We start from the raw sequence: 26,921 nt of genomic DNA, 5'->3' as shown, positions 1-26,921 counted from the left end.
CCACACAATTACGAATATCAAAAGAGGAGCCGAGTGGGAATCAGAGAGCTTGCCGGCAGTTTGAAACAAGAACTTGCCGGCCAAAATAACTTGGGGGGGGATGCCCCCCCTTACAGCTGTGCCATCCTATGTAGGCTATCACGCGTAGCCAACCGGGTGGAACGTCTGAGCTCTGCTTGTAACCCCCAGAGTGCCCCTGGAATGACACGGGGGAGGGGGATCCAGTCCCCACTGGCCCAAAACTCTCAGGGGATTTTGGCAAGCTTTCTGACAACTGGACAAGATGCCTCTTTTTTGCCACCTAAGAATGGGATGGAGAATTTAAGGGGGTGGGCACCTTGGCACAGCACTATGCAGAATGTTCCAGGGCACTATTACTTTCGTAACATCCGCAAAGGATCTCACATAGGACAGTTGTGCAGGCTGTCTGTATTTACAGCCTGCACAACTTATCAACAGAGAAAAAAAACAGCACAGAACCAGCCTGGACAGGACCCATCTTCACTGGCTCCCAGGACCTAGGGAATGTTGAGGACAGCTGAGGACCAAAACAGACATTACTTTAAATCTATATCTAGCAGCTACATCTTTTCTTTTCATTTTTACTCCAGAGTAGGTGCAGGGTTCCTGGTTGGGATAATAAAAGCCCCCCTATTCCTCACGCTAGGTTCATGACCCGGAACGGACACCCTGACCTACTTTAGAGTGAAATGAAGAGGATGAAATATGTAGCTGCTAGATATAGATGTAAAGCAATGTCTGTTTTGGCCCTTAGTTGAAGGAAGGAGTTGGGGCTAGAGGACTGGGCGGATGGAATGGGCCTGCTGAAGCCGCCAAGAGCTTTTAGTGAAGGTCACTGTTCAATGGAGGAGCCCGTGCTTGTCCTTCAGAAGGTCCCAGGATCAGTCTCTGGCAACTCCAGGTAGGACTGGGAAAGACCCCAGTGTGACGCTCTGGAAAACGTCTGCCCATCACTGCAGACTATCAAGTTAGAGGGACCAACTGTCTGATTCAGTGGAAAGTAGCTTATGTTCTCATTGCATTCTGGAGGATTTGGGGTCAGGGAGACATGCACCATTTAAAAAACAGCACCCCTGAACTATACGAGGACGTTCCTAGGGCGGAGACACCCTTTCTTTCCTGGGTTTCTAGTACTCACTCACTGTGCTACAGAACAACTGAATGATCAAAACACCTGTTGGTTTAAGACCGGAGGTAAAGCTATCTGATGTTAATTGTTGTATACCACCCAGAGAGCTTCAGCTTTTGGGCAGTATAGATAAGTAATAACTAACTGTTGGCTCAAGCTCTGCAAACACGGGAAATGGGAAGCGTAGGCCGATGCCTTAGCAGATGCGCCCTGCGATCTGTCATGATCTCGTGCAATGTCACAAACTGTGCTTGCTTACAACTATCCCTCCATGCACCCACACTTTTCCTGGGTCTTTCAGGCCCAAATCTGTATGGAGTGCCGGGACCAGCGAAGATGCCCCATGTTGTCCCTGCCTCGTATTGCCTCACGAAGCACCCGAGCCTAAGTTGCCCTCCTGTGAGTTGGCCCACGCCTGGTGACGTTTGGCATTGTCAAGCCTTCCCCAATCTGGTGGTGCTCTCCAGATGTGTTGGACTGCAACTCCCATAATTCCCAGCCATTGGCTATGCTAGCAGGGAGTGATGGGAGCTGAAGTCCATCACATCTGGAAGGCACCACCAGGTTGGAGAAGGCTGAAATAGCTCCCAGATGTTAAGTTTTCAAGTTATTAGCTCAACAGGTGCCATTCGTATAAGCAACAGAATGTTGAGGCTTATAATGATGGAACTAGGGCTGTGCACTGCTTCGGTTCTGGATCCGAATTCCAAACTGAAGCAGGGTGCTTCAGACCGAATCGGTCCAGATCCAAACTGATTCGGACGATTCTGAAGCCCAGATAGCCTGTCTGGGAAATGGAACTTTTTGTTTAAGATTAGGGAGGGGAAGAGGAGTTGGGAAGGGGAACCGAGCCTTGGAAAGTGACATCGCTTGCTGCCAACAGGGCTTTTAACGCAGCAGTCTCCAATCACAGTGGCGGAGGCGGGCTTGTATATAGCAGGAGATTTTTTTTGTTTTCCAGCGTGAGAGGTGGCACAAGTGTAGAGGAGAGTCCTTCACTGCCGTGTGTTGGCTGGATTGTGCAACTGCAGCTTTACTTGTTTGTTCTGCCCAGTACCCAGCCCTCCTCAGTTCCATTTCTTAGTCTTCCCTTAAATCCTTCTTCTAGATTCGTAAAAAATTATACACTCTCTCTCTTCTAATTGTTACGCTTCAGTTTGTTTCCCTGCTTCCTTTACTGCCTGTTCTTTGGCTCCCCTCCCTTCTCAGTTACTATCCCTTCCCTTCCCATTTTTCAACTCTTCATCTATATTCTTACAAAAAAAAAAGAAATACAACCCCTCCCCTTTTCTGTTAGGCTTTCGATAGTGTTACTCCCCTTCCCCCCACCCCGTATGTAGTTTCTTCTTTCTGTATCTGCTTTTCTTTTGGTCTGGTGTGTGCTGTGTGAGTGCGGCACATACATTACTGCAACGCGCTCTATGTGGGCTGCCCTTGAGGCTGGTCCAGAAGGCGCAATTGGTGCAGAACTCAGCAGCTCGGCTGTTGTCGGGAGCTGCCCCTTTCCAGCATGCAACTCCTTTGCTGAGGGAACTGCACTGGCTTCCTATCTGCTACCAGGCCAGGCTTAAGGTTTTAGTACTAGTGTTCAGAGCCCTAAACAACTTGGGACCAGGATACCTGGCCTTCTCCCTTACCAACCTGCTTGGTCACTGAGGTCATCAGAGGGCTTGCTCCAGGCAGTTCCACATGGACCCATGGCCTGACTGGAGTCCACCTGGAGAAGAGCCTTCAGTGTGGTGGCCCCCTTTCTTTAGAATTCCCTGGCTCTGGAGGTCAGGCAGTAGCGCCAACATTGTGTTGTTTTTGGCACCTCCTGAAAACATCTTTATTTCAAGAAGCCTTCCTTGACTGACCAGCCAGTTTTTATCGGTACTGTTTTTAAAAAACAATGTTTAAAATATGGTTGTTCTATTATTTTTATCTTTTATTGTTCACCGCTCCAGGATAGGTTTAGATGTGGAGCGGTATATAACTGTTGTAAGTAAGTAAGTAAGTAAGTAAGTAAGTAAGTAAATGACAATGGCAGAAGAATGTGTCTCTTACTAGTTATATCAAGGCACTCATTGACCAGGCACCAAAGAAAATCACATACATGCAGCAGAAATGGGGGCGTTAACTCAGGTTTGTAAACAGGCACTTGCTGGGTTGCCCCGTGGCCGGTAAGAATCAGCTCCAATTATGAGGTGGGAAAGTTTTACAAAAGTTGCTTTTCTTTTGGGCTGCAAAGTGAGTCTAGGGATGTATGAGAAATTCGTTTCAGTTTGTTTTTGTTCAGGATTTGCCCAGTTTGCACCTTCTAGATCAAACATGGACTCAGACGCAATCTGCAGTTGAAGACTCTACATTTCTGAGCTCACAATGTGATTTGCTGGACCAAAATAAAGAATGCATACATTTCCGAGATGTGCACAATTGATGCGTACGTTTGGAAAAATGCACACGAATATACGCTCAGATTTTCATAGGAAAAGAGAAAAAAAAGCTCAAAATCTGATACGGACTCGAGTCAGAATGAACTTCATTTCATTTATTACATTTCTATACCACCCCATAGCCGAAGCTCTCTGGGTGGTTCACAACGATGGAGTTCAGCGAGCTCAAGTTTTGCTGATTCATACACCCCTAAAAGAGACTAACATAGAAATGTAATATATGTAGATAGGCTAGCAAAAAAAAAAAAAGACGGGGCGGGCAGGCTAGTAAATGTTGTGAACTTACTTGCAAGGCTGCATTAACTGAAGGTAGAATTGAATTTAAGCCACAGCCTCAAATCCACAACTGAATTGTGGGAAAGCAGCAATGGAGCTGCAATTCAGAAAACATTTGTACCCCAGCAACCAAGGAGTTGTACAACGGCCATTATGTTTCAGAAATCATCTCTACATTATAGAGACGCCTGCAGGGATTGTTTTAAAAATGAGAGCTGGCTCCTCCTTGCTTTTGGAAAGCTAAGCAAATATTTTCCCTCTTTAATGTTTTATGGATTATTTCGCACAATGCAGCAACAGACTGGCAGGTGATAAGGAGCTGTAACAAGACCTTTAAGCGTGCAATGAAAACACCAACATGGCATTTACAGCTTTTCAAAACGACTACGGCTCCTCTAGTGAAGTTCCATTTTTAAAAGGATACACGAAACATTGTTGTGGCACAAAGGGAGTGTTTGAGAACGTCGGATAAGGGCTACACACAGGCATACTACCTCTGCCCCACCCTGCCCACAGGTTCATGTTTCAGGTCTCAGGCTGTCACCTGAAGTCCCAGGATTTCCTCCCAAGGGTCTCAGGGGAAAGCAGTTCAATATCGTGGTGAAACTATGTTCCCCAGCTGTCTCCCCGCTCCCCAGAGTTGAAGTGCTGGCTCACCAAGTAGCTGGGAGTGCAGAGCAGTGCAACAGAGCTGCGTTTTCATCAGCGCCGAGGTGGGAAGCTTGGCAACTCTCCAGGAGGCCTGACCTCCCCTGCACAGGTTATTCGGAGTGATTTGCTCTGCAGTTTGCTTTATCAGTAGGGCCAGCCAAAGACACTGTGGTACCTGAGGCAGAAAACCCAAATGACGCTTCTACAGCCATACTAATTCCGTATCAATACGAGGATTCCTTATACGGAGTCAGCCCGTTGTCCATTTAGCCCAGGACTGTAAATTCTGACTGGCAGCAGCTCCTTCTTTAAAGTTTTCATGGTCATTTATATTCCACCTTTCTAGATACAGTCACCAAGTATGCTCAAGGTGTCCAACAAACACATTTACATGAAATCTAACAGCAAGACAAACTTTTAAAAAGCATAACCATTAAAATGCCAGAGTCAAGTCAACATAAAACCCTACACAGGCTAATGGAAAAGCTTCTCTCAGGAGAAGGTTCTTGCCAACCTTGCTGTCCAAGATCATTTCAACTGGGATGCCAGGGACCAAGCCCAGGACCTTCAACGCACAAAGCCCATGCTCTACCATTGTTCAATGGCCCCTTCCCGAGACATATGAAGTTGCTTTATACCAAGTCAGACCATGGGCTGCCTCGACCAGGACAGTGTGTTCTACATCCGAGGTAAGGCCCTTCCCTGTTATCATGGGGCACAATCCACAGGAAGTTCTCCTGTAAAAATTCTGTTGAACTTGCAGTTTTGAAATTATTTAAAGGTATGTATTTCTTTTAACTCACAAACTTGCATGCTTCTGCATACCTAGGAAGTCCCCAAGTATGAAGACGGCATCCCCTTAGATTAGGGTGACCTTGTTTCACTTCCAACCTGATACACACTTAGCCATCTGAGTTTGCTATTAGAAGGATTACAGATCTATAGCATATTATTGTGATGGAGATCCAAGCAGTAGGGGGAGGGATTGATAAGAAGCCAACTTTAAACAGCTATGGTTGGCTTACTTAAGTTTCTTTCAAAATATATCCTAGATAGTGCTTTTGAAGATCTATGAATGCTGGCTTGACTGCTGTCAAGAACTTGTGAGGATGATCACAGACACACACACACGCCTCCTCCTCCTCCATCTCTGTTCCTCAGCTCGAACAGTAATGAGTTTTTCATTTTGATGGATTTCAGCTTTCAAAGGTCTTTCCAGAGTCTTATCCTCTGTGCAGAACCAAATCAGGTTGACTGGGCTTTTTCTGCCTTTGAAGTAGGACTGAAGAAACTGACAGGAAAACTCCTTAAGGTTGTAAAGAGAAACTGTTTTTTTTGTCATCTTATTATTTAGGCCAGTTCCTTTCCAGTTAACACCATCAGTTTTTATTACGAATTTAGTGACAACTTCGAAAGGCAAACTCACGTATCACGCAGAAGCCGGTGTGCATTTTAATATGTGGGATGCCCCCTATATTCAAAGGAGTAATTGCCTTGAAGCTGCTTCTCCATGTTGTGATTTATTACTAAAAATGGAGGGAAACAGACACTTCCAAAAGGTGCCTAAATGTATGCTCATTTAGGCAACATCGCTCATACATAGGAGCCCGAGACCTCAGTGAGGTAAAAAGTAACTCCATCTTAAAACAGCAGTATTAGCTAGAAGGCCGAAGGCCACATAAGGCCTGGGATGCCTTTGCATAGGAGGCATTTATTTCTACTCCTAAGGCTGCCAACTTTTGACTTACTTGTTGCAAGGAGGAGAGATGGCGGCACCATTTGCCCAACCCATGACTTCCTGTATGCAATCAGGTGTAAAACGCAAGGAATAAAATACCCAGAAGAGACAACAGGAAAGCATTAGATCCTTGCTTCTACGTCTTTTATGACGGCACGCCTTGAACTCGAGGGGCTGCACCAGCATGCGCAAAAAAAGGTTCATTTGAACTGAGGCCTGCTCATGTGGCTGATCTGCTTGCAGGGGGAAAGGCACAGACAGATGGTGTCCATAGGGCCTGTTTACGTACTCCGTGAGGCAGAGGGGCACGCAAGTCCAAGGCTCGTTTCTATGCCCTGCCACATGTACACACTGGAGCCACGGGCAAGCAGGGTGCTGAGCTCCACTGAAACCAACCAGATGTAGATTGCACTCCTGCACATGCTTGCTAAGGAGCTCATTGGATGAAAGTCCCTGTCAATCTGGCTTTTATGTACTTCCAAGTAAACGCAGAAAGGATCAAGCTGTTAAATTTCTATGCTAAAAGCACATTCTACTATGACCTTTCCATTTTGAAGCTTCTTGTGAATATACCTTGATATTATCAGAGTCCTATTTATTTATCCACATCATAATACAAAAAAAGAAACACCTTCAGTTTGTGGATTCTCAGGACAGTTGCACCTTGGAAGCATGACAGGGAAGGATCACCTTGAGGTGCCATTACCCCAGTGCTAATGAGTACGCAAAGTCACCCCAGCTTCCTCATAAATGCGTTCAGGATCAGGTTGTTGAAAGAGATACGATTCCTTCATAGTACAGCTGGCCCTCTCCATCGTTTTTCATCCAAGGGCCAAAACAGATAATGACTTGGCTTGCATGCCATGGCTGCAAATTGTGGGTCAATTAACCAGTGACTTGCGGGGATGTGCTCTGTGAACAAGCCGTTTCTGGACTGCATAAATGGCCCAGAGTGTCCAGGATTGGACCTCATGCTAACAACCTATGAATGAGGCTATCTGTAGGTTGTTTATGCAAACCAGAAATGGCTTGCATGCAGCATGCATCCTGACACATGGTGGGTTAATTAACCCACAATTTCCTGATGTGACATGCAAAATGGCCCATTACTTTAAATTTGTGTCTAGCAGTTATACGTTCCTGCCACCTTTATTTAAGTAGGTACAGGCCCCGATTTATATCGAGACCCTAGCACTGGGGTGGTGGTGGTTAGGGGGACTTTTATGATCCAGATCGGGGCCCTGCACCTACTCTACAGTAAATGTGAACAACACAGATAGCTGCTAGAGACAGATTTAAAGTAATGTCTGTTTTGCCCAGTCAGAGAACTCTCAGTGCTGCCAAGGGACCTCCAGGGTTGACTCTGGGGCTGGAAATTACCCTTGCAAGTAGAATTCCTTTCAGCATGACCTTGTCCTATCTTGAGCTGTAACTGGGCCTCTTCCAGGCATCCGTGACAACACTGGATGCTTTCATTCTGTTATCCTGTAAATGGAGTTTCTTGTGCCGTCCAAGTGCATTATCTATTATCAGGCTCCACTGTAATTGGCTTATGCTGTTGCTGACTCTGTGAAGCTTCAGTGATGACGGGCGTTACTAAAAAGCTTTTCAAACCTAATTGGCCTAATGGGAAAGAGCCTTAGCTCGGGTGTTCTCCCTTCATTCATGCTGAATTGCATGGACAGTCCTTGCTATGGCACACACCCTAGGGGAGTGGAAAGGGGACAGGTGTCTTTGGGGACAGCTGCATACAGAGAAGCCGAGCTTTCAGCTATCAAGCATTTCATGCCTCCATTTCCATGCCTGTCAGCTTCTTCTCTTGCTACTGCCTTTTCTTTGACTGGAAAACGGGAGGAGAGGATGATACGAAGGAAGGGCAGGGAAAGAATGAAAGCAGATGAAGCCATCCCCCAAAGAAACAACGTGAAGAGGGGATCAGAAAATGGAAGGGGTAAACTGCAAAGATGGATGGTGATGGGGAACGGGAACAATGTTCAGTTTGCACCACCTATCAGTGTTCATTATAGTACTCATATACCCGCAGCAATGCAGACAACAGAGGCGGCCATGGAAGTCAAGGTGAGACAAGCTGCCAGTCAGAAATCCTCACTGTACAAAGCTGCCATTTACTAGCAAATAAATCTTAACGCTTTATTACTATTTGCCTTCAGAGAAGAGCACAAATTAAGTCTAATGTAACAGGAAGTCTACCCTAGATACCTTAAGATAGATTTATTTATTCATTCATTTCTTTTCTATACCGCCCAGTAGCCAAAGATCAAACATGGAGAGCCTACTTAGAGTGCTTACTTACCTTCAGGAGTTAAGTAGGTACAAGTAACAGGGCCTTCTCAGTGGCTGCTCCCTCATGTTATAGAATTAGAGATGAGCTGAATTTTCTCTGCTTGTTTTTTTGCATCAAAAGGAGTGATTTCAGTGGGCGGAGGAAGAGGACCTCATCAATGCCCATAATTCTACTATTTTTCATGGCGAATCCCAGGTATTCACTGCCACTATTTATCTACTGTTTGCTCCCCTGCTGTTTGGTGGCCGCTTGCTCCTCTGTTTCATTCCTCATCCCAGCTAATCATGACTAAGTAGCCAACTAGATTTAGCTCCATGTGGGCATTACTAATGGCAAATGATGCCATTTAGACTAAGGGCAATGTTTCTTGTGGGCAATCCTGGTCCATCAGGGATCACTCACAATGAGGGAAGCAAACACTTTTTCAGCCGTTTTGTGACATTCCCTGAAAACCTAATGAAAGTATTGGGGGCGGGGGCTTTCAATTCTAATTAAGCTTTTGGGAGAACTGACTCCAGCATTTCAGCTCAGCACTACATGACACACGCTCTCCCCAAAGGTCCACCAGGTGTACTCTTTAATGAGTTCCCACTCAAAAGCTAACATAGCTGATTAAGCAAGCTTTCCCAAGTAATATGCAATTTGTTTTCTACATAATAGATGCACTGTTTTAATTTTTTCATCTTGTGGCTTTTTTATGTGATTTCATTGTGATTTTTGAAAGCTGCTTTGATAGCTTCTGGGATAGCAATGTTCAAATAAATTCAAAGGAACGTAACTCTACAGTCCCAAACGTTCCAGTAATATTCCACAGAAATGCACACAGATCTTCACAGAAAAGAAGTGTTGCATCAACACACTGCCTTCTAGGATGACTTTTTTAAAAACTTGGACTAAACTGACTGGTAGTGATGAAAGGGCACAATCCTATGCATGTTTAGACAGAAAAAAGGCCTACAACTCTCAGCATGCCTCAGCCAGCCCTTTTTCTGTCTAACCATACATAAGATTACGCCTTAAATTCCTTATAATCTCTGCCAACTTGAGAACGATTTTTGGAGGAAAGGTGGGATATAAATTTAATTAATAAATAAATTACATGTAACTCAAAATCCCCTCAGTGGATGCATTAATGTTCCAAACGGATCCCAGAGAGTATGAAGTTTGAAAACTACTACTCTAATCAGATCTACATATAAGATGGCAAGTATTAAGTGGGATTCTTCTTATGTGGGGAGCAACTTTCATGTCATTTCACTTCTACCCTCTGGTGCATCCAGGCTCCATAGGCTGTTTTTTAAAGTGGAACCTGGTTGATACATGCAGCAGAGTAGAACAGACTGAGTCACTGCAGGCAGGAGAGGTCATCATTTTTGTAAACAGTGAGCATTCAAAAATATGAAGTCCTACTTATAGTTTGTAACAGTACAGAACATTTTATAAACTCAGAACTCAATTCCACATCGTTCTGTTGCATGTGCAGACCAGGACATACACTCACAAAGGAAATGTTTTGTTACTCTTAGAGTATACCACAGGAAACTTTGGCTAAGGCTGAAATGTGAAATGAAAAAGTGTTGTTTTATTTATTTTTCCATTGGGGTTTAGAGCAGAGACACACTAAGACCTGGTTCGCACGCAATGACAACCCTGAGTATGGGCTGTCATTGAATCGTGGGTTGTTGAACTGTGGCTTGTCCTTACATGCACACCCTGCACTATGGTTTACCTATGGGTTGTTGACCACAAACAACTCAGAGTTCACAACCCAACGACAAACCATGGGTTCTCTTCCTGGTTGTTTGTGTTTTACTCAGAGTTATGACAATCCACAACTCAAAAACAACCCCTCAGTTCAATGACAACCCATACTCAGGGTTGTTGTTACATGCGAATCAGGCCTATGGTTGTTTTCTCCATTCTTGCACCTTAAGAGCACAGAATTACACAACTATGGCCACTGCTGACATGACACCTCCCTCAGCCACTCACATACACCCAAGTCTTACAGTACAGAGGTAAGCAAAGTATAAAGGCAACCAGTGGAAGAATTTTTTAAAAGCATGGCCCCTCCATAGCCAGCCAGCTTCCTTTAAACTAAGGACAGGAATTGTCAGTTTCTGTACTCTCCAGACAGCAGTCCAGAAGACAAATGCATTTTTCTGCACGAACGGCCACCCGGCAGGAAGGGATTCCCAATTATTAAGCAAATTCATTTCAGCATTGACAAGAACATTACATAATAAACCCAAAGATGTACGCTGCAAGTGCGGAATCTCTCTTTTTTGTTACAACCTGAAAGTATTGTTTTTCCTAAAAAGTTAAATTTTAACACAGCTTGATTAAAATCTGGTAGGGCCACCAGAGATCAGATTAAATTGCTTCAGGGGATGGATCTTGTCCACAGGCCATCAAATGGGCATGTCCACTGTAGGCTCTACCAGGCTCTGTCAAGTTAACCCTGGCTAAACTTTACATTCTTGATCCACTGTTGAAGTCTCACCACAACCAACTCTTGTGTTATTCTGCCCCCGCCACCACACACACACTTTACTATTACATTCCAAACCGCTATTTGCAAGCTGGTTTGTAGGACTTTCCTGCAGACAATTTCTGAGATTTTCCCAAGAACCAGTGTGCTGTAGTCGATCGTGTCTGACTGGGAGTGAGGAAATTTGGGCTTCTGTCCCTTCTCAGCCAGGACACTCCTTCTCAGCCATCATCCCTGAACTCAACCCATCATACAAGGTTGCTGCTGCAAGTGTAAAATGTGTGGGAAGGGACTCACCTCCTTTGAGGAGAGGTAGGATAAAAACAGTAAGAATGAGGAACAAACCTGATTGCTGCACGCGCTTGACTTTGCTGTGTTCCTGCCTTCAGAGGAAGGCTAAACTATGTCTGTGAACAGCCTTGTGCATCCATTCTAATAGCCAAGTGTGACACTTTGGCAGAAGGGACCCAGTTGGAGTGACTTTGAACATTATATTACCTGCCCATCTTTAAAGGCGAATTAGAAGGCAAGCCTAAGGAGAGAAATCTGGTATTCATTCATCACATCTCTATCCTGGTTTTCCTCCAAGGAGCTCAAGGGGGTTGTCCCATTTTATCTTGACAGCAACCCTGGCAGAGAGTGACTGGCCCAGACTTTAGGGCTGAACATGGATGGAAACTGAAGGCTTTGTGATCCAAGTCCAATGTCCTCGGCTAGTTCTCAATGAGGTGGTCAGTGTATACTTGGGCCGTACTACTTCAGACTGCGGGTCAAATGATGGGGATGTGGTTCCATTCAAAATTCCCCTGCGCACAGCAAACTAGCATGGTAAGATATGACTTGGCTACAGCCCGTCCCTACAGGCAGGGAATTGTTTTGTATGGAGATCCCTGTCAGGGTGGACACTGAGCCCATAGAATCCCAGAGTAGTTCTGATTCTGAGGAGTCGCTCCTGGGAGAGGAGCGCGCTCATCCTTCCCAGGGCCAACAGCTGGCAGAGATTCCTCCGACCGGCATTCCTAGCTTACATAGCAGTCCTGGGAGTGACAGAGTGCAGGAAGAGGGCTTGCTGGACGCGCGACACTGACGCAGGGAGTGGCGCCAAATGGAGGGCGCGGAAAGGAGGCGTAGTGCCCGGTTGGTGTGCAAACAACAGTTGCGCCCAGAGGATCCAAGGGAAAAGGGGAGGGACTCTCCCTAGCCCTTAAGTTCAGGGTCTGCCAGTGATTCCCTTTCAAACGGGGACCAACTGTTCCAACTTAGGGCATAGGTGCTCTGCTGCTCATATCTAGTTGCTAACAGTAGAGTTGTTAAGTTGTAAAAGAGGAATAACGCTTTGAAAAGAATCCCTTTGTCTGTGTCTGGACTTGGCTACTGGATTAGACTGAGAGAGGCCTCCAAGGAGCCCTTGACAATCCCCCACCTGAGCCTAACACGGTACAGCCCAGAAACAGATGGACCACCTCATTGAGAAGCAGGCCTCTATCCACAGCCCCAGACTGTAGATATTATTGCAGTTTCTCTTTAAAAACACTCCACATGCTCAACATTTCATAAATCGTTTTTCAGTTTCACTTTGTCCTTGTGCCAAACTGTGAAGCCATTTTGATCAACAGCCTTCATCTTTACTTCATCTCTCAGGCCAAACATAGGCCAAACGGGAGATAAAATGTATTGGCTTAGAAGAGAACAAATGCCTTTAAGCCACAGGGTTTTATTCCTAGATCTGTGTGGTCTTTTAGTCCTCTCTCAAAATAGTTTCCAAGAGGCAGCGGTGGTTTTGTTCCAGTTCAAATCTCAGTTCAGCCACTGAGTAACTAGGTCAGCCTTCCTCCAACCCTGGTGGATTACAGCTCTCAGTATCTCCCAGCCAGCATCACCTAGCTGGCTCAGGGATGCTGCTAAGAGCTGTAGTCCAACATATCTGGAGGACACCAGGTTGGGGAAATCTGTACTAGGCGGTGTTAGGCAATCCAGTATTTACTCAGGGCCGATTTGCACATTATAGGATCATACCACAAATGTAATATATGAATCGCACACACACAAACACACACATTTGGAAGAAGATGTCCCATACATACACTTATCAGAGAGTTAGAGTTGGGTGCAGCCCCTTAAGTGTACCCTTGGCCACAAATCCAGGTTTGTTGCCAAGTAATCAGTCCTCTGCCTCAGAAATACCAGTATTATAGGGGATAATAATACCGATCTACCTTACAAGGCTTTTATTACTGAGAAAATTTATGTGAAGCATTTTCTCCAATGCTTATTATTATTAGTTTGCTTATTATTAATATTTTACTATCTGCTGTGGCCTCAGCCTCTCCCAGTCATGATGCATAATTATTTACACATATCACTTGGAATTATTTTGTTTCCTTTCCCCACAACAACTCACCATGCACAGAAAGAGGCTCACGTCTAAGAATGGCCACTATCCAAACAAAACCAAGCACCATAAATCCCATTGATTTGAATGGAACTGTTAAGGACGGGCTTAAATCTCTCCAATTAAATTAATAGGACTTTAAAGCACTTCTTTCACTGATTCACACCCACTTTTAAAATGGGTTGTTTTCACTTGACTGAAATGTTCCAAAATGGGTAGCTATCTATGAACGATGGTATAAATAAATAAATGGTAAAGCAGTGTTATACAATGAAAGGTGCCATAACAGCCTTTTCCCTAAAACTTATTATCCCACCTCTGGACACATACCTATGTAAGTAATTTAATAACACAGTGAATCCTAAGAAGAAGAAAAAGAGATCAGCTGTTTCAGTTTATGAAACCTTCCTTGCTCTTACTCACCAGAGGCAACCACATGAATAACTATTGACAGTGCTGTGCTACAGACAGCAGCACAGACATTAGTAACGTCCCAAGAAATGCCATACATTTATGGCAGAAATGGGAAAAATCCCCCAATCTACATAGCACGTTCTTCTACATGAATGGCTTGCTCCATGGAGATAGACACCACATGGGGCACCTCTCTCTCCAAGCGGTATCGAAGTACTCTCCAAGTGGCATGTTATACCCACAATTTGTATAGCCAGAAAAATCCATACCTGTAGGATAAGTAACATCTGTATAATTGAAGGAGGAACCCTTGCTCGGGAACGGGACAAAGCATCTTCCAATTTAATATTGAGAGTTATAATATTCCTGAAGTGCAACAGAGCCAGTTGGCGGACAGATGGCTCCTTTCCCTAAACAAAGGAAAACAATCAAGTGGAATTTTTCAACAATTTGAAGATTATTTGCATTGAAATTGTTATGCAGCAGCCAGTTAAGCATATCAAAACCCCGCTGATTTAACTGGGAGATTGTTACATGCACACTTAGTCTCACTGAAATTAGTAGGATTCAAAATGGTTAACTTTGGATGGTTCATGACATGCACCTGTTTTCTGCTTTAGGTTTTATGTATTTATAAAAGGCAGATAATTTTTCTACCTATTTATATGCTTGCTATCATCTTCTACTTTCATTTGCTAGCATAATATATATTTTTGTCAACACATCAAATCCTTGTAAAGTGGGGCAGCACACAACCGAATGTAGGAGACCGTCCTGAGCTACATGGCTCTTAAGCGATTTACAACCCAATTTATTTTCTCAAACTGTATTTGCATCCAACTGTGTATGTGGAATTCCAGTGAAACAATTCCCACAGCCACCCCAACTTCCTTATTTCAGACATAGTACTGAAATCACTCCCAGCCCTATGGAAAACAAGGTTCCTGTGAAATCAAGAGAAAAGGGAGTTTCAGAATGGGGGGGGAAAGGAATTTACTTTGATGATGCCCAAATAATTGTGGAAATATCTGCTTTGTCTGAAAAAATATATATTCTGGAATATATGAAAAATGGATCTACCTTCCATAGTGTATATAGTCAATTTAAAATGGCTTATTTCTATTGTGTATGTTTTGCAATGTGAAAATATATACACAAGAGTTTTAAGATGGTTAAATCCCGATTGGTTGTATTTTTTCTTCTCCTAGTGTGCAGTAGTTTTTAGGGTCATAAGAATTCTGCCCCTCTCCATATTGTGCAGCAACCCCCCCCAAAAAAAAAACAAAGAGAAAGAAAAAAGTATTTACCATTCTATGAGATAAACTGCAAAATATGAAATCAGACTATATTGCATAATTTAAAGGAAATCATTAGTTGTTTCTAATTAGAAAACAGAACTGGCCCATGATAAGACAATCCAGAATTTACCCTAAGAGCAATCAAATTTAAAGTCTGGAAAAAGCTTGTTATAAAGATTTCCTTGTTAATAAAGTCCTTTCTTACAATGAAATTAAAGGAAAAGATTGAATGGAGCCAATATCTATTGGTGTTAATTTTTGCAGATCAGCTGCTTTTGGACTGTTTTCTAAAATCCATGCACAACTCAAATGAGAAACAACTTTTGAGAAAATACTTATAAAACATCTCTTACCTAAAATATATATAAATTATTGTTACAATTCAAATGTGAAGCAGAACAGGTGAAAGACTACATGATTCTTTCTTTCATGAATACATATTTGGGATAACTGGTGGATAGGGTCTTTTCTGTAATGGCACTGTCCCTAATGAGCTTCCTTCCAAGGAGGTCAGACTGTCTACATACATTTAGGAAGTGACAAAGCCCTTCTAAAAAATGCTATTGTCCAATTAACTCTGTGTTTGAGGATACTGCATTTTAAACTGAAGCTTTATTTTTAATGTTGCTATAACAGCTGCTACAATGGGGGACAAACTGGTTGTGAAAAGCAGGATATAAATGTAAGATTAACATTTCTTTTTGCATGGGTTGTGGTGTTGATATGGTAAATACAACAGAGATATTTTGGAGTCCAAAACAGGCAGAGAACCTAGAGCAACATCCTGGCTGAAAGACCACTGAAGAAATTTAAGAACTCGGTGTTCTGAAAATCAAGCCAGAGTTCTTGCATCACATTCTACAACTACCCGATTGTATGAACATTTCTGCAATTAGCATTTGGAATCTATGCAGCTTAGTCATTTTATTAGAGATTTCCAAATACATTCATCTCAGCAGTGAATTTCACTTGCTTCTCTTGGAATATTGTTTAAAGACATATTAGGTTCTCAATGTTTTCTAAAATCACAAACTTTGAAACTCCTCTGTTTCAAAAGTGGCTTGTCATATGGCGTGGTGTGGTGGTTAAGCTGCAAGTCCAACTATCCCTTGGGCATGCAGAAGAAGCTGCACAACTCTTTGGATCCTGTCCAGGAGTTGGAAGTACTGGGCACAGCTAGGTAAGGGGAAGGGGGGGGGGCTACTTGAAAGTCAAGGCTGTAATTTTCTCCTAACATCAGGAATGCCACAGCATGTAGAGAAACATGCCTACACAGGGAATTCCCTCTTTTGAAAGTTTCCCCCATTTGTTGGAATACTTCCTCATCTACGTAAGTGTTAGTTTGCCCCACAGGGATGGCTGAGAATTTGTTGATCAACCAGCAGAGTTGCTTCTTCTGGTTTTTCTGGATCCTAAAGTAACAAAGTCATATTTTACCTGCACGGGATAGAATATAGCCTGAAGCATGGGCAGGACATCACTAAAAAAAAAATCCCACGTTTCAGCCAAGGAATCCAACAGTTTCTGTCCTAAAAGTTGAAAGAAAACAGTTTAGTCAAAAGGCACAGACCAAAGAACAAGTCAAATGAAAGTATTTTGTATACAGGTGGGAAAGGCACCTGTCAAATGCACATATCCTGTCCCACATTTGAGCTGTGCAAGTGAATATTTTTAGCTCCTTTCTCTGTAAAGTACATGCATGGGAGGAGATTGTTTGCTTGCCCTTTGCATGTATTTTAAAGAGACAGTCAGCTAAAACACAGGCGTGTATAGCGTACAGAATGTATTTTGTACATGAGGTATCATTACATATGCATGTAGTGCATATTCCCTGGGGAGACTTGTACTTACAGATATGGGAATCCCCTTCAAAACATTATAGCAGGTATGGGGAACGTGTGGCCCTCCACCAGATGTTCTTGGACTACAACTCCCATCACCCCTCGCTACTGACTACGCTGGCTGGTGCAAATGGGAGTTGCAGTCTACCAGCATCTGGAGGGTCATGTGTTCCCCCACGCTTCACTACAGGGAAGCTCACGGGGAGGCACACAAAAGATTTATTTGTTGTGCAAATTGTGACTCAGCCTTAATAAGAGCAAACTGCCTCTTGAATCCGGTTGGTTTTGCTCAGGTTGGTGACACTCAGATCATTTTGCCCAGTACAACAGAGCATGCACGCAGCGGCTGAGACTGCTTGTGCATACCCATTTTGAAAAAAGGTAAAATGCAACTGATCAGCAGGTTTCCAACTTTATTTTTTTTTGAAGTGTGTGTGCGCAGCCCAAATCCAAGGATCAGCCTGGGCAATTGTGCACAATACCCATTTCCTCACCTACTTCGGAATCCACACATGTGCAAGCATGTTTCCACAGATGCATAGCTCATAGAGCAGGCACAGGTAACCTTTTTTGGTGCTGTGGGCACATCTGGCCATTTGAGAAGCTGTCCTGGGCACCACCACAAAATGGCTGCCATGGGAGATGTGGCACAAAGGGCAAGTAATTTGGCCAAAAGTCTCAGTACAAGGTAGAGCTGGCAGCTGAGCCCAACACACTTAACAACTCTTTTGAACCCACAGTTTCAGCATCAACAGAAACCTATTTCACAGCAATCCCAGCTGCTGGAGAGAAAATACGTTACTGGTGTTGTTTTTTTAAGTGGGGTAAGGCGCCTTGGCGCATAATGCAGTCCCACCGCAGAAGGTCAGCTAAACTGGCCCTGAGCACTGCCTGGATGGAAGAATGTCATGGAAGCTCTATGTAAGAAGAGAAGAGTCTAAGCGAAATAACTTTTTCAGTGCACTGGCTTCCACAGTTTTTCAAACATCCACATGGCTATTTAATCATAAAGAGGTTTATAATTTTTGGAAATGGTGAACGGCCGCTCTGGAGGCTGCAGTTTGCTCAGCTGATGTGCCAGACAAATTTCATTTCCTTGTTCAGCAGGCAGGAACATTAGATGACTGCCGAGGCAGACGCAGGCTGTTATTAGGGGTTCTGGTCTGCAGCCAGTTGAAGAAAGAGTTTTGATTTTGATGCACTTTTGGACGAGGCTCAGCAGGCATAATGGATGTCTTGATTACCTTCATAAAATCGGATCTTGTCCCTCAGGATCACCATGCCTTTTGTAAGCAGCTGGTTCTGTAAATACAGCATAAAATAACTTTTAATCTCTTTTACCCCGTAATCCTAATTATTACAGGGTAATATTTTTTTTTTTTAAAGGCAGCTCCTTAGAGGAGGCTTGCTCATGGCTTCCGGTTATGTTTTGGGGCCATGCGGATAGTTAACTGCATTGGATGGGATTTCCCACCTTAACATTGTGTGAGATTACGAAGGCAAGATGATGGGGAGAGCAATCTATGGCACCTAAACAGAGTCTGGGAGGCCGCAGGATAGCTCAGATTCCTGGATGAGAGGTCGGAGGCACTGCTCCGACCTCGGACCCAGAAGTCCAAGCTCCCCGCCAGTGTGGAGAGAACGGTGGTGGCTGCCTCTCCGAGGCTGCACATGCAGCCTCGAAGGGAAGGGGGTGTTCCCATAGGCGGGGACTGGGGAGACGTCTGTGCTAGGAATCCTCTGGCCTACCCAGCCTCCTTTCTTCCCCCTCCCCGACGAAAATGCCCATGTAGCTCCTCCCGCTCTGCACTGGATACTCCTAAGCCTCTGAGTTCGGAGTCTTGCAAGTATCAAGGGTGGATCTGGTAGGATTGCACTCTACGCCTTAAAACAGTCAATATACAGAGAGACTAGAATTCGACAGGGTCGACCTTACTGTCCTGTGGAGCTTGCAGCTAGGGCGGTGACGGGGGCTGTCCGAGGCTGGCCTGAGTGACGTTGCTCGCTCAGTGGTTTCCAAGCGTTTCATCGTCAGAGAATGCTTCCCGCACTGACTCGTCTGCCAGGAAACCCCCGCGTGCCGGCAGAGGATCTTGGGCGCGCACTCAACTTACATGGGGCATCACTGTTGCCCCACATCAATGGAGAGTGTGCCCTAGCACCTCCTCCATCAGCCTGGATTGCAGGGGAAGATCAGCAGTGATGGGCGAGATCTCTTCAGGGTCAGGGTCAGGCAAATTGTGACCCTCCAGGTGTTGTTGGACTGCAACTCCCATGATCCCTCACCACTGGCTATGCTGCCTAGGGCTGATGGGAGCTGCAGTCCAACATCTGGAGGGCCACAAACTGCCCAGTTCTGCTTTAGAAGGAGCTTGGTCACCATCAGCGAACTTTGGTTGAGGAACTCCCTTAACGTATTTCTTAGAAACCCAACAGTGCCCTGAAGACAGTTAGTTTTAAAAGCCCTATGCTAACCCACATGACAACGCTGGCTTAGAAATCATGAAGGTGGGACACAGTCATTGTTTTATTTTGCTGTTGTTTTCCAACTGTGGAGCTGGCAGGGTTTTCCCCCGCCCCACATATCCTCACACTTATGAAGCGTAGACGATGCACCAGATTTCCTGGTCGAGTCTGCAGAAAGCAGTGGCTATGGAGCTGTGAGCACAGTTGCTAAGGCAATGGGGAGGATCTCTCAGCCACACAAGCTTGCAGGGAACGGGGGTGCGGGAGGGAGATGAGATCTGTAAAACCTTCTGGCAAGTATTGGAACAGCTGTCAGGCTTGAACTGAGGAGAACTCCTCTGCATCTTTCCTAGCTAGGGTATGTGCAAAGCTCAGGGAAGGAGAGAAGCTGGATGAAGGTAAATCCCCTACGCTCTATGCCTGAGGCCCAGGGAAAATGAGAAGGGAAGTCTCCACCATCAACTCAGCCCTGCCCCTAACAATTCCCTCTTTTTTTTTTTGCTTGTGGCAAATCTTGCCCTCATTTGCTAAGCAATGACTAGGACCTAGTTCTCACTCAAGTGGTCAACCTGCGCCTGGCTGTCCCTGACGGATCAGCCGAGACACAGCTCACAACACCGGCTGAAGAGGCGGACTGAAAAGTTTGGTGGTGTCTGTTCCAGTTTGCCAGCCCCTTTTCATACTCTTTGAGAAGACACAAAACTAATAGTAATGCTAACACGTTTGTGCGTGATGTTCTGTGTGGATTACGGAACACATACTAATGATAACGGTTAGAACGTTTTGAGAAACTATCGCTTCTAAATTTCCTTAATGAAAATGCTTCAAGAAATTCATTATTTTCAAATAAATGTACATTTTCTGACAATGGCCGTAAATAACACTTCTGAACAGACCTCTTCTTGCTGGTATATTTGAACACATTTTTGCTACACCTCTGGATGTTATTACCTGAATACATACCCTTTGTATTATCTGAAAGCTGTGATTACTGAATATGAAAAATAATAGGTCATGGTGGTTTGATGTACACATGGTCGTTTGATGTACATTTTATGTCTGGCAAATTTAATGCTCCCCTAAATATTTTTTCTAGCCTTCTGATATGTTCAATACATGGGCTGTATCCAGTACTGCCACAACACCAGCACTAATGATGCTGTGCCAGCATAAACCAATGCTAACACAATGTCGTTAGCGCTGGGTAGGCAAAGGGAAAAAGCAGTGACTTGCCGCTGAATTTCAGCAGTGCCGTTTGCCACTGAACGCTGGCCAGTTTTGCCCTGTGCCTAATGAGTGCTAACGACATGACGTTGCACGAGCACTGGTTCACGCCAGCGCTGTGACAACACTGGATACTGCTCCACGACTGGAATGGAAGAAAACAGATTTTCAGCACAATCCTACGCATCGCTACTCAGAAGTAAGTCTGTTTAAGCTTAATGGGACTTTTTCCCAGATACGTGTATACAGGATTGCAGGCTTGGTACAATTTTTTACAATTCTTTTGGCATGCAATCACATTTTTACTTGACCAACACTGGTTTACTCTGTGGAGGATTTCGGCATGTGTATGAAGGAGCGTTTATTCATGTGAGCTCCTACCTGCTGTCTGAGGTGATGCAGTCCGGACTTCGGTTGACCACCTCAGTGAGACCTAGTCATTGGGCCACGCGGTCTATATAATCCAAATAAAGTCATAGAATCATAGAATAGTAGGATTGGAAGGGGCCTATAAGACCATCAAGTCCAACCCCCTGCGCAATGCAGGAATCCAAGTCAGAGCAATCCTGGCAAATGGCTGTCCAGCCTCATCTTGAATGCCTCCAGTGTGGGAGAGCCCACCACCTCCCTAGGGAATTGGTTCCACTGTCATATTGCTCTAACAGTCAGGACATTTTCCTGACGTACAGCCGGAATCTGGCTTCCTGTCACTTGAGCCCATTATTCCGTGTCCTGCATTGTGTGATGATCAAGAAGAGATCCTGGCTTTCCTCTCTGGGACAACCTTTCAAGTCCTTGAAGAGCGCTATCTCCCCTCAGCCTTCTCAAGGCTAAACATGCCCAGTTCTTTCAGTCTCTCCTCATAGGGCTTTGTTTCCAGTCCCCTGATCATCTTCGTTACCCTCCTCTGAACCCTCTCCAGCTTGTCTGCATCCTTCTTAAAGTGCGGTCCCCTTAACTGGACACAGTACTCCGGATGAGGCCTAACCAATGCTGAGTAGAGGGGAACTAGTACTTCCCGGGATTTGGAAGCTATGCTTCTATTAATGCAGCCCGAAATAGCATTTGCTGTTTTACAGCCACATCACATTGTTGGCTCATATTCAGCTTGTGATCGACAACAATTCCAAGATCCTTCTCGCTTGTAGTGTTGTTGAGCCAAGTATCGCCCATCTTGTAACTGTGCATTGGGTTTCTTTTTCCTAGGTGCAGAACTTGGCATATAAGTCCTCCAGTATCCTTTCTGGAAACACTTATTTCAAGAGTGAAATGTCTTAAGACGAGACCCAGTGGGGAAGTTCAAACAACCTAAGATGTAAATGCACTTAAGTTTTGTAGGATGGAGATGCCTGCGGGCAACAGTTTGTTCAGTAGCCAGCCTCAGTTAACAATGCAAGATCAAGTAAACGATTAATCACAAGAAAAGGGCAAACTGTACAAACCTGTAAATATTCAGTAAAAAAGGATCCCAGCTCAGTTTTCAGTAGCTGCCTGTTTCAAGAAGAATATATTTTTTTTAGTCCTTGTAACCATGGTATTGTTATGTACTGTAATTTACAGGAACAATGTAGTCCCTTGCCTATAAAAGCACATGCCACAGTAAATGTGTTGGACTTTAAGGTGCCACAATACTCTTGGTTGGAATACACAATCCTCACAATACTCAATAATCTGTATCATACTACAGATGATCTTAGCACTATCTTTATTGATAATAGCAATCTGCAAAATAAAATGTATACACAGAAGAGTCAACATTCTGCGACCAAGAAAAGGGCCCTAGGATTAGGTTAGATGGAGGAAGAGGCAGGGGTACGAGAGGCAGGGCACAAGAAAAGCTCTTCCAGATCCGAATAAGAATCTATGCAGTCCAACATTTTGTTTTCAGCTGTGGCCAGCCAGATGCTTCTGGGAAAGCATGTAGCCCATGGTCATTTTAATTACTCTTTTAAAAAACATACACACACACCCCTTTCCCAGCTTTACAATATATATCAGCCTTCCCCAACCTAATGTCCTTCAGATGTTTGGACTGCAACTCCCATCTGCCCCAGCCAGTATGGCTACTGGTCAGGAACGTTGGGGTTGTAGTCCAAAACATTTGGAGGGCACCAAGTTGGAGAAAGATGGTATATACTTTTTGAGATAGTTCTGGTCACACTGTTCTAACATGGCTACATTACAGATTTATAAAAAGCCAGCGTTGCCGGCAACCTTATTATGCAATGCCTTTCCTAATAATCTCAGCTTGGGATTTCCCCTTCTCATAGCTGCCGCACGCTGAGACGTGGTTTTGACTGAAGTACCCGCCACGATCCCAAGATATCCGTCCTGCTTGATCACTGCCACTTCAGATCCCATCCGTATATGGGTGCTTCCAGATGAATCGCTCCAAATTCTACCACTCAAAAGCAATTGTGCAGCTCTTCCTTCTTCAACAGATTTTTTTGTGGTAAGAAAAGAGATGGAAGAAGCAGTGGGAAAACATGGGAAGGCTGCAAATGGAAGACGACAACCCGTCTGGACACCATGGAAAATGCAGTGAATGAGGCAGGGCAAACGCCTCATCTGGAAGCACCCTATATCCGAAGTTAGGATTTTATTTTCATTTTTACCCTAAGGTACATCACGTTACACTTAGTTACATTGCCAATGGGGGAGGAGCTGTGGCTCAGTGGCAGAGCACATGCTTGACATGCAGGTTCAATTTCTGACATCTCCAGATAGGGAAGGAAAACCTCCTGCCTGAACCCCTGGAGAGCTGCTGCCAGTCCGTGTTGACAATACTGGGCTAGATGGACCAGTGCTCTGACCTGATATAAGGCAGCTTCCTGGATTCACTACCCTGAACAAAATTAGCAGCTCCGCATGGTTACTTTAGTAAAACAAAGAAAACCTCTGGAAGATCCTTATTCTGGACTCCCACATCACATCTACTTTGGCCCTCAGAGTATATAAGGTAGAGCCTTAAAGTAAACCTTTTGGGGTGTAAGACTGAAGTATCCCTCCAATTTTAAATCAGAAAAAAGGATAAAAACAAACGTATGCTATCAGGAGTTTAGGAAACTGTCATAAACAAATGGTTCAGAAAGCAAAACGGGACCATTATGAAAGAGGCAAGAGTACCCTTGTATTAGGCAAGGATCATAGCCGCGGTTAGCAAAATAACTCTGGGATGTGCGTCGTCTGTAAACCAGCATCTGGAAGCAGCTAAAAATACCCCAAAGCTTGAGTCACTGACATCCTGCTTTGTCACAATTTCCTCTCTCTTCTTGCCTTCCTCAACTTTCAAGCAGGCTGTCCACTCCCACTTGACTCTCTCTTCCAACTCCATTCTCAGCTCCCTACAATCTAGTTTCCACCTTCTCTATTGCACTGAAAATGCCCTTGCTAAGATCACACAGGTGATCTTCTCACTGCCAATCAATGCTCTCATCTCTGTCCTTGTCCCCCTTGACCCATCTGCTGCCTTTGACACTACAGATCACCCTCTTATGCTTGGCTTCCTCCATTTCTTCAGCTTCCAGAACTCTGATAGCTTGTCCTTTCATCTGTCAGATTGTTCATTCTACATTCCCATTAGGGTAAGCTCCTACTCTGCAGACCTCCTTTCTGTTGGGCTCCCTTAGGGTTCTGTCCTGAGCTCCTTACTTCTCCCCTATATTCGCTCTCCTTGGATGATCTTATCAAATCTCACACCTTCAGTACTACCTATATGCCGATGACACCCAGTTATACCTCTTTACCACAGATACTATCTGCCCATCCCTCTGGTCCTGCATCTCCACCTGCCTGTCTCATGTATCCACTTTGCCGTCTCATCACCATCTCAAACTCAACATGTCCAGGAATTAACTACTACTCTTTCCTCCCAAGCCTTCTTTTCCTTAATCTATCTCCATTCCCCTACTGAACCAGCATGCAACATGGGCTGAATCTTTTAATATTCTTCCTTGTTTAGTCTCCACATTCAGTCAATTGCCTAGCTCTTCTACTTCACCCTAAAGCTCTAGTTCATGGTCTGGTTATCTCCCACCTTGACTACTGCAACCTTCTCCTTTCTGGTCTTCCTCTGCAACCTTCCTCTGGTCTACACTCTCTTCTGTCTAAAACTGCGGCCACAATTATTCATCTCTCCTGTTGAACTGAAGGTATGATGCCTTTCTTCAGATCCCCACCAGCCCCCATCACCTTCAGCATCCATCCAAAGTACAGAATTCCTCATCCTTACTTTTTAAAGACATCCCCAGCCTTGCCCCACCTTATATTTTTGGCCCTTGTTTCTCCTTATATCCTCAGCTTGACCCCTACCCCTCCAGCACTGCCACCCCCAGTCCTTTAAACCATTCTCTCTATATATGGAACTGTCAGTTTTAATGTATGCATGGTACCACCTCACTTCATTCAATTTAGATTTGAAAGGAGAAGAAAACTAAGGGGACAATCGGGCCTCTCCCTGTTTCAGCCTCTGTGTGTGGGAATCCTCTTCAACATAAAAAGTGCAGGATGGAACAGAAGTTTACCATCAAATATAGCGGAAATCTAGCCCAGTCAAAGAAAACAATTCCAAGTAGTCCTTGGGTAAGACAGCATAGATTCTGACCCCATCTTCAGCAGGACAAGTTGTCTCAGTTCTATCTACCAGCCATGAAGAGTTTGTTCACGGCAGAAATTCTTCCTTTTCTTCCTTTCCGTTTACTCCAAGCCTTGTAAAAATAGTCCCCAAAAGTTACTAGCCTGCAAAACATTTACTAGTCTGCTTTTATAAGTGGGGCTGGTGGAGGACAGAGAGAGTGCGCATTCCCTTCTCTGCCAGCCCCTTTTATGTGTAAAAAGCAGGCCAGTAAAACACTTTGCAGGCCAGAAACGCAAGGGATGGGCAGAGGGGGCAGAGAGTGATCAATGGCTCCTTCACCAGCCCACTGCGTTTCTATTCCAGATATGCAGGAGGGAGCTTTGCTTCCTGCACATTCAGCACAGTATTGTAGCCAGGAGCAGAAAAGAAACTCTGTCCCTCTGCTGCCAGCCTGCTGTGTTGCTGTGCTAGACATGTGGGGGTTCACCTGCTCTGCATCAAACCCAGAAACGTAGCAGGCTGGCAGAAGATGGAAGGAACGCCCCTTTCCTCCTCTGCCAGCTCTCTTGCTTTCGAAGATGGATGCACAGGAGGGGGCTTACCCTCCTCCCTGGCTAGCACGAAACACAGCAGGCTGGTGGAGGAGGGATGAAGTGTCCATGCCTTCTCTGGAAGTCTGCTCCATTTCTACCCTGGGCAAGAAGGGAGGCAAAGCGCTCCTCTACACCCTGCCTAGAAATTCAGCAGGCTGCAGGAGGAGAGGTGAAGCGCTCCACTCATCCTGCCACAGTCCACTTGATTGCCTGCATGAAATTCCTTGTTCCCTGTTTTATCTGTAACTCTGTGCTGGTTCTCAGCTGAAACCATCCATATCCCTTCACTTAAATATCCCCAAGCTTCAGGAATCTCCCAGATGATGAGGTTAGTACAAAGAAAAACACTGCCATACAAACGACAAGCAACTTTCCAAAGCCGTTCCAGACACTGTACTAATACAAGCGCTTTGCAAAAAGTTCCCCCGTTGCAGACAATATTGTTACTTCAAACAAACGTGCAAGTTCATTTCAGTGGTTTATTGTTCTTAAAAAAAACAAAAAACTTAATACAACATATTGTTAACCTGATGTCAAAACAACTGTTCTTTTTTAACCTGAGTACGACATACTATTAACCTGATGTCAGAACAATTGACCCAGAAACAGCAACTTCGCAGGACAATTCTCTGACCTTGAAGACCAGAACATACCGCACAGTTGCCATGGAGAATGAAACCCAGACTGGCAATAATATTTACAGGACTCCGGGCATCACACTGTGAACTCCAATATCCTTAGTCCACATTCCCAATGTTCACCTGGTGGTGGTGAGTTAATTTCAACACCATAGTAGCGCTGGCATGTTAAATATTCATGCACTCCAGGCAAGCATGAAGCCCAATCATGTGCAAATGGGAGTTTTGACCAGCTACTATGTTGCCTAACTTAATTATTTGGGGTCGGGGTGCTGTGTTCACTTTTTGCTGCTGCTGCTCTATATGCTGCCATTTACATTAATGGCACTGTATAAATCAGCCTTCCTCAACCTGGTGCCCTCCGGATGTTTTGAATACAACTCCCAGAATTCCTGACTGCTGGCCATGTTGGCTAGGTGGTGATGGGAGCTGG

The 26,921-nt window shown here is 44.6% G+C and overlaps 1 protein-coding gene across 5 annotated transcripts in view; it reads right to left on the bottom strand.

Annotated features, from left to right (window-relative positions):
• Positions 1-26,921, bottom strand: part of PRR5 (proline rich 5) — a 104,965-nt gene that overhangs the window by 11,724 nt on the left and 66,320 nt on the right. For all 5 annotated transcript variants that reach the window (XM_084811256.1, XM_084811259.1, XM_084811258.1 and 2 more), the window contains 4 exons: positions 22,124-22,172; positions 18,236-18,293; positions 16,588-16,679; positions 14,122-14,262 (listed from right to left, as the gene is read on the bottom strand). In XM_084811256.1, the coding sequence (XP_084667382.1) occupies positions 14,122-14,262; positions 16,588-16,679; positions 18,236-18,293; positions 22,124-22,172 (340 nt within the window). The remainder of the gene's footprint in view (positions 1-14,121; positions 14,263-16,587; positions 16,680-18,235; positions 18,294-22,123; positions 22,173-26,921) is intronic.

Source organism: Heloderma suspectum, chromosome 7, assembly GCF_057233095.1.
Source record: "Heloderma suspectum isolate Gila_16-S chromosome 7, 16-S_ref, whole genome shotgun sequence".
Classification (NCBI taxonomy): Eukaryota; Metazoa; Chordata; class Lepidosauria; order Squamata; family Helodermatidae; genus Heloderma; species Heloderma suspectum.
Note: the sequence above shows the minus strand (reverse complement) of the source record. Positions and strands in the feature narration are given on the sequence as shown.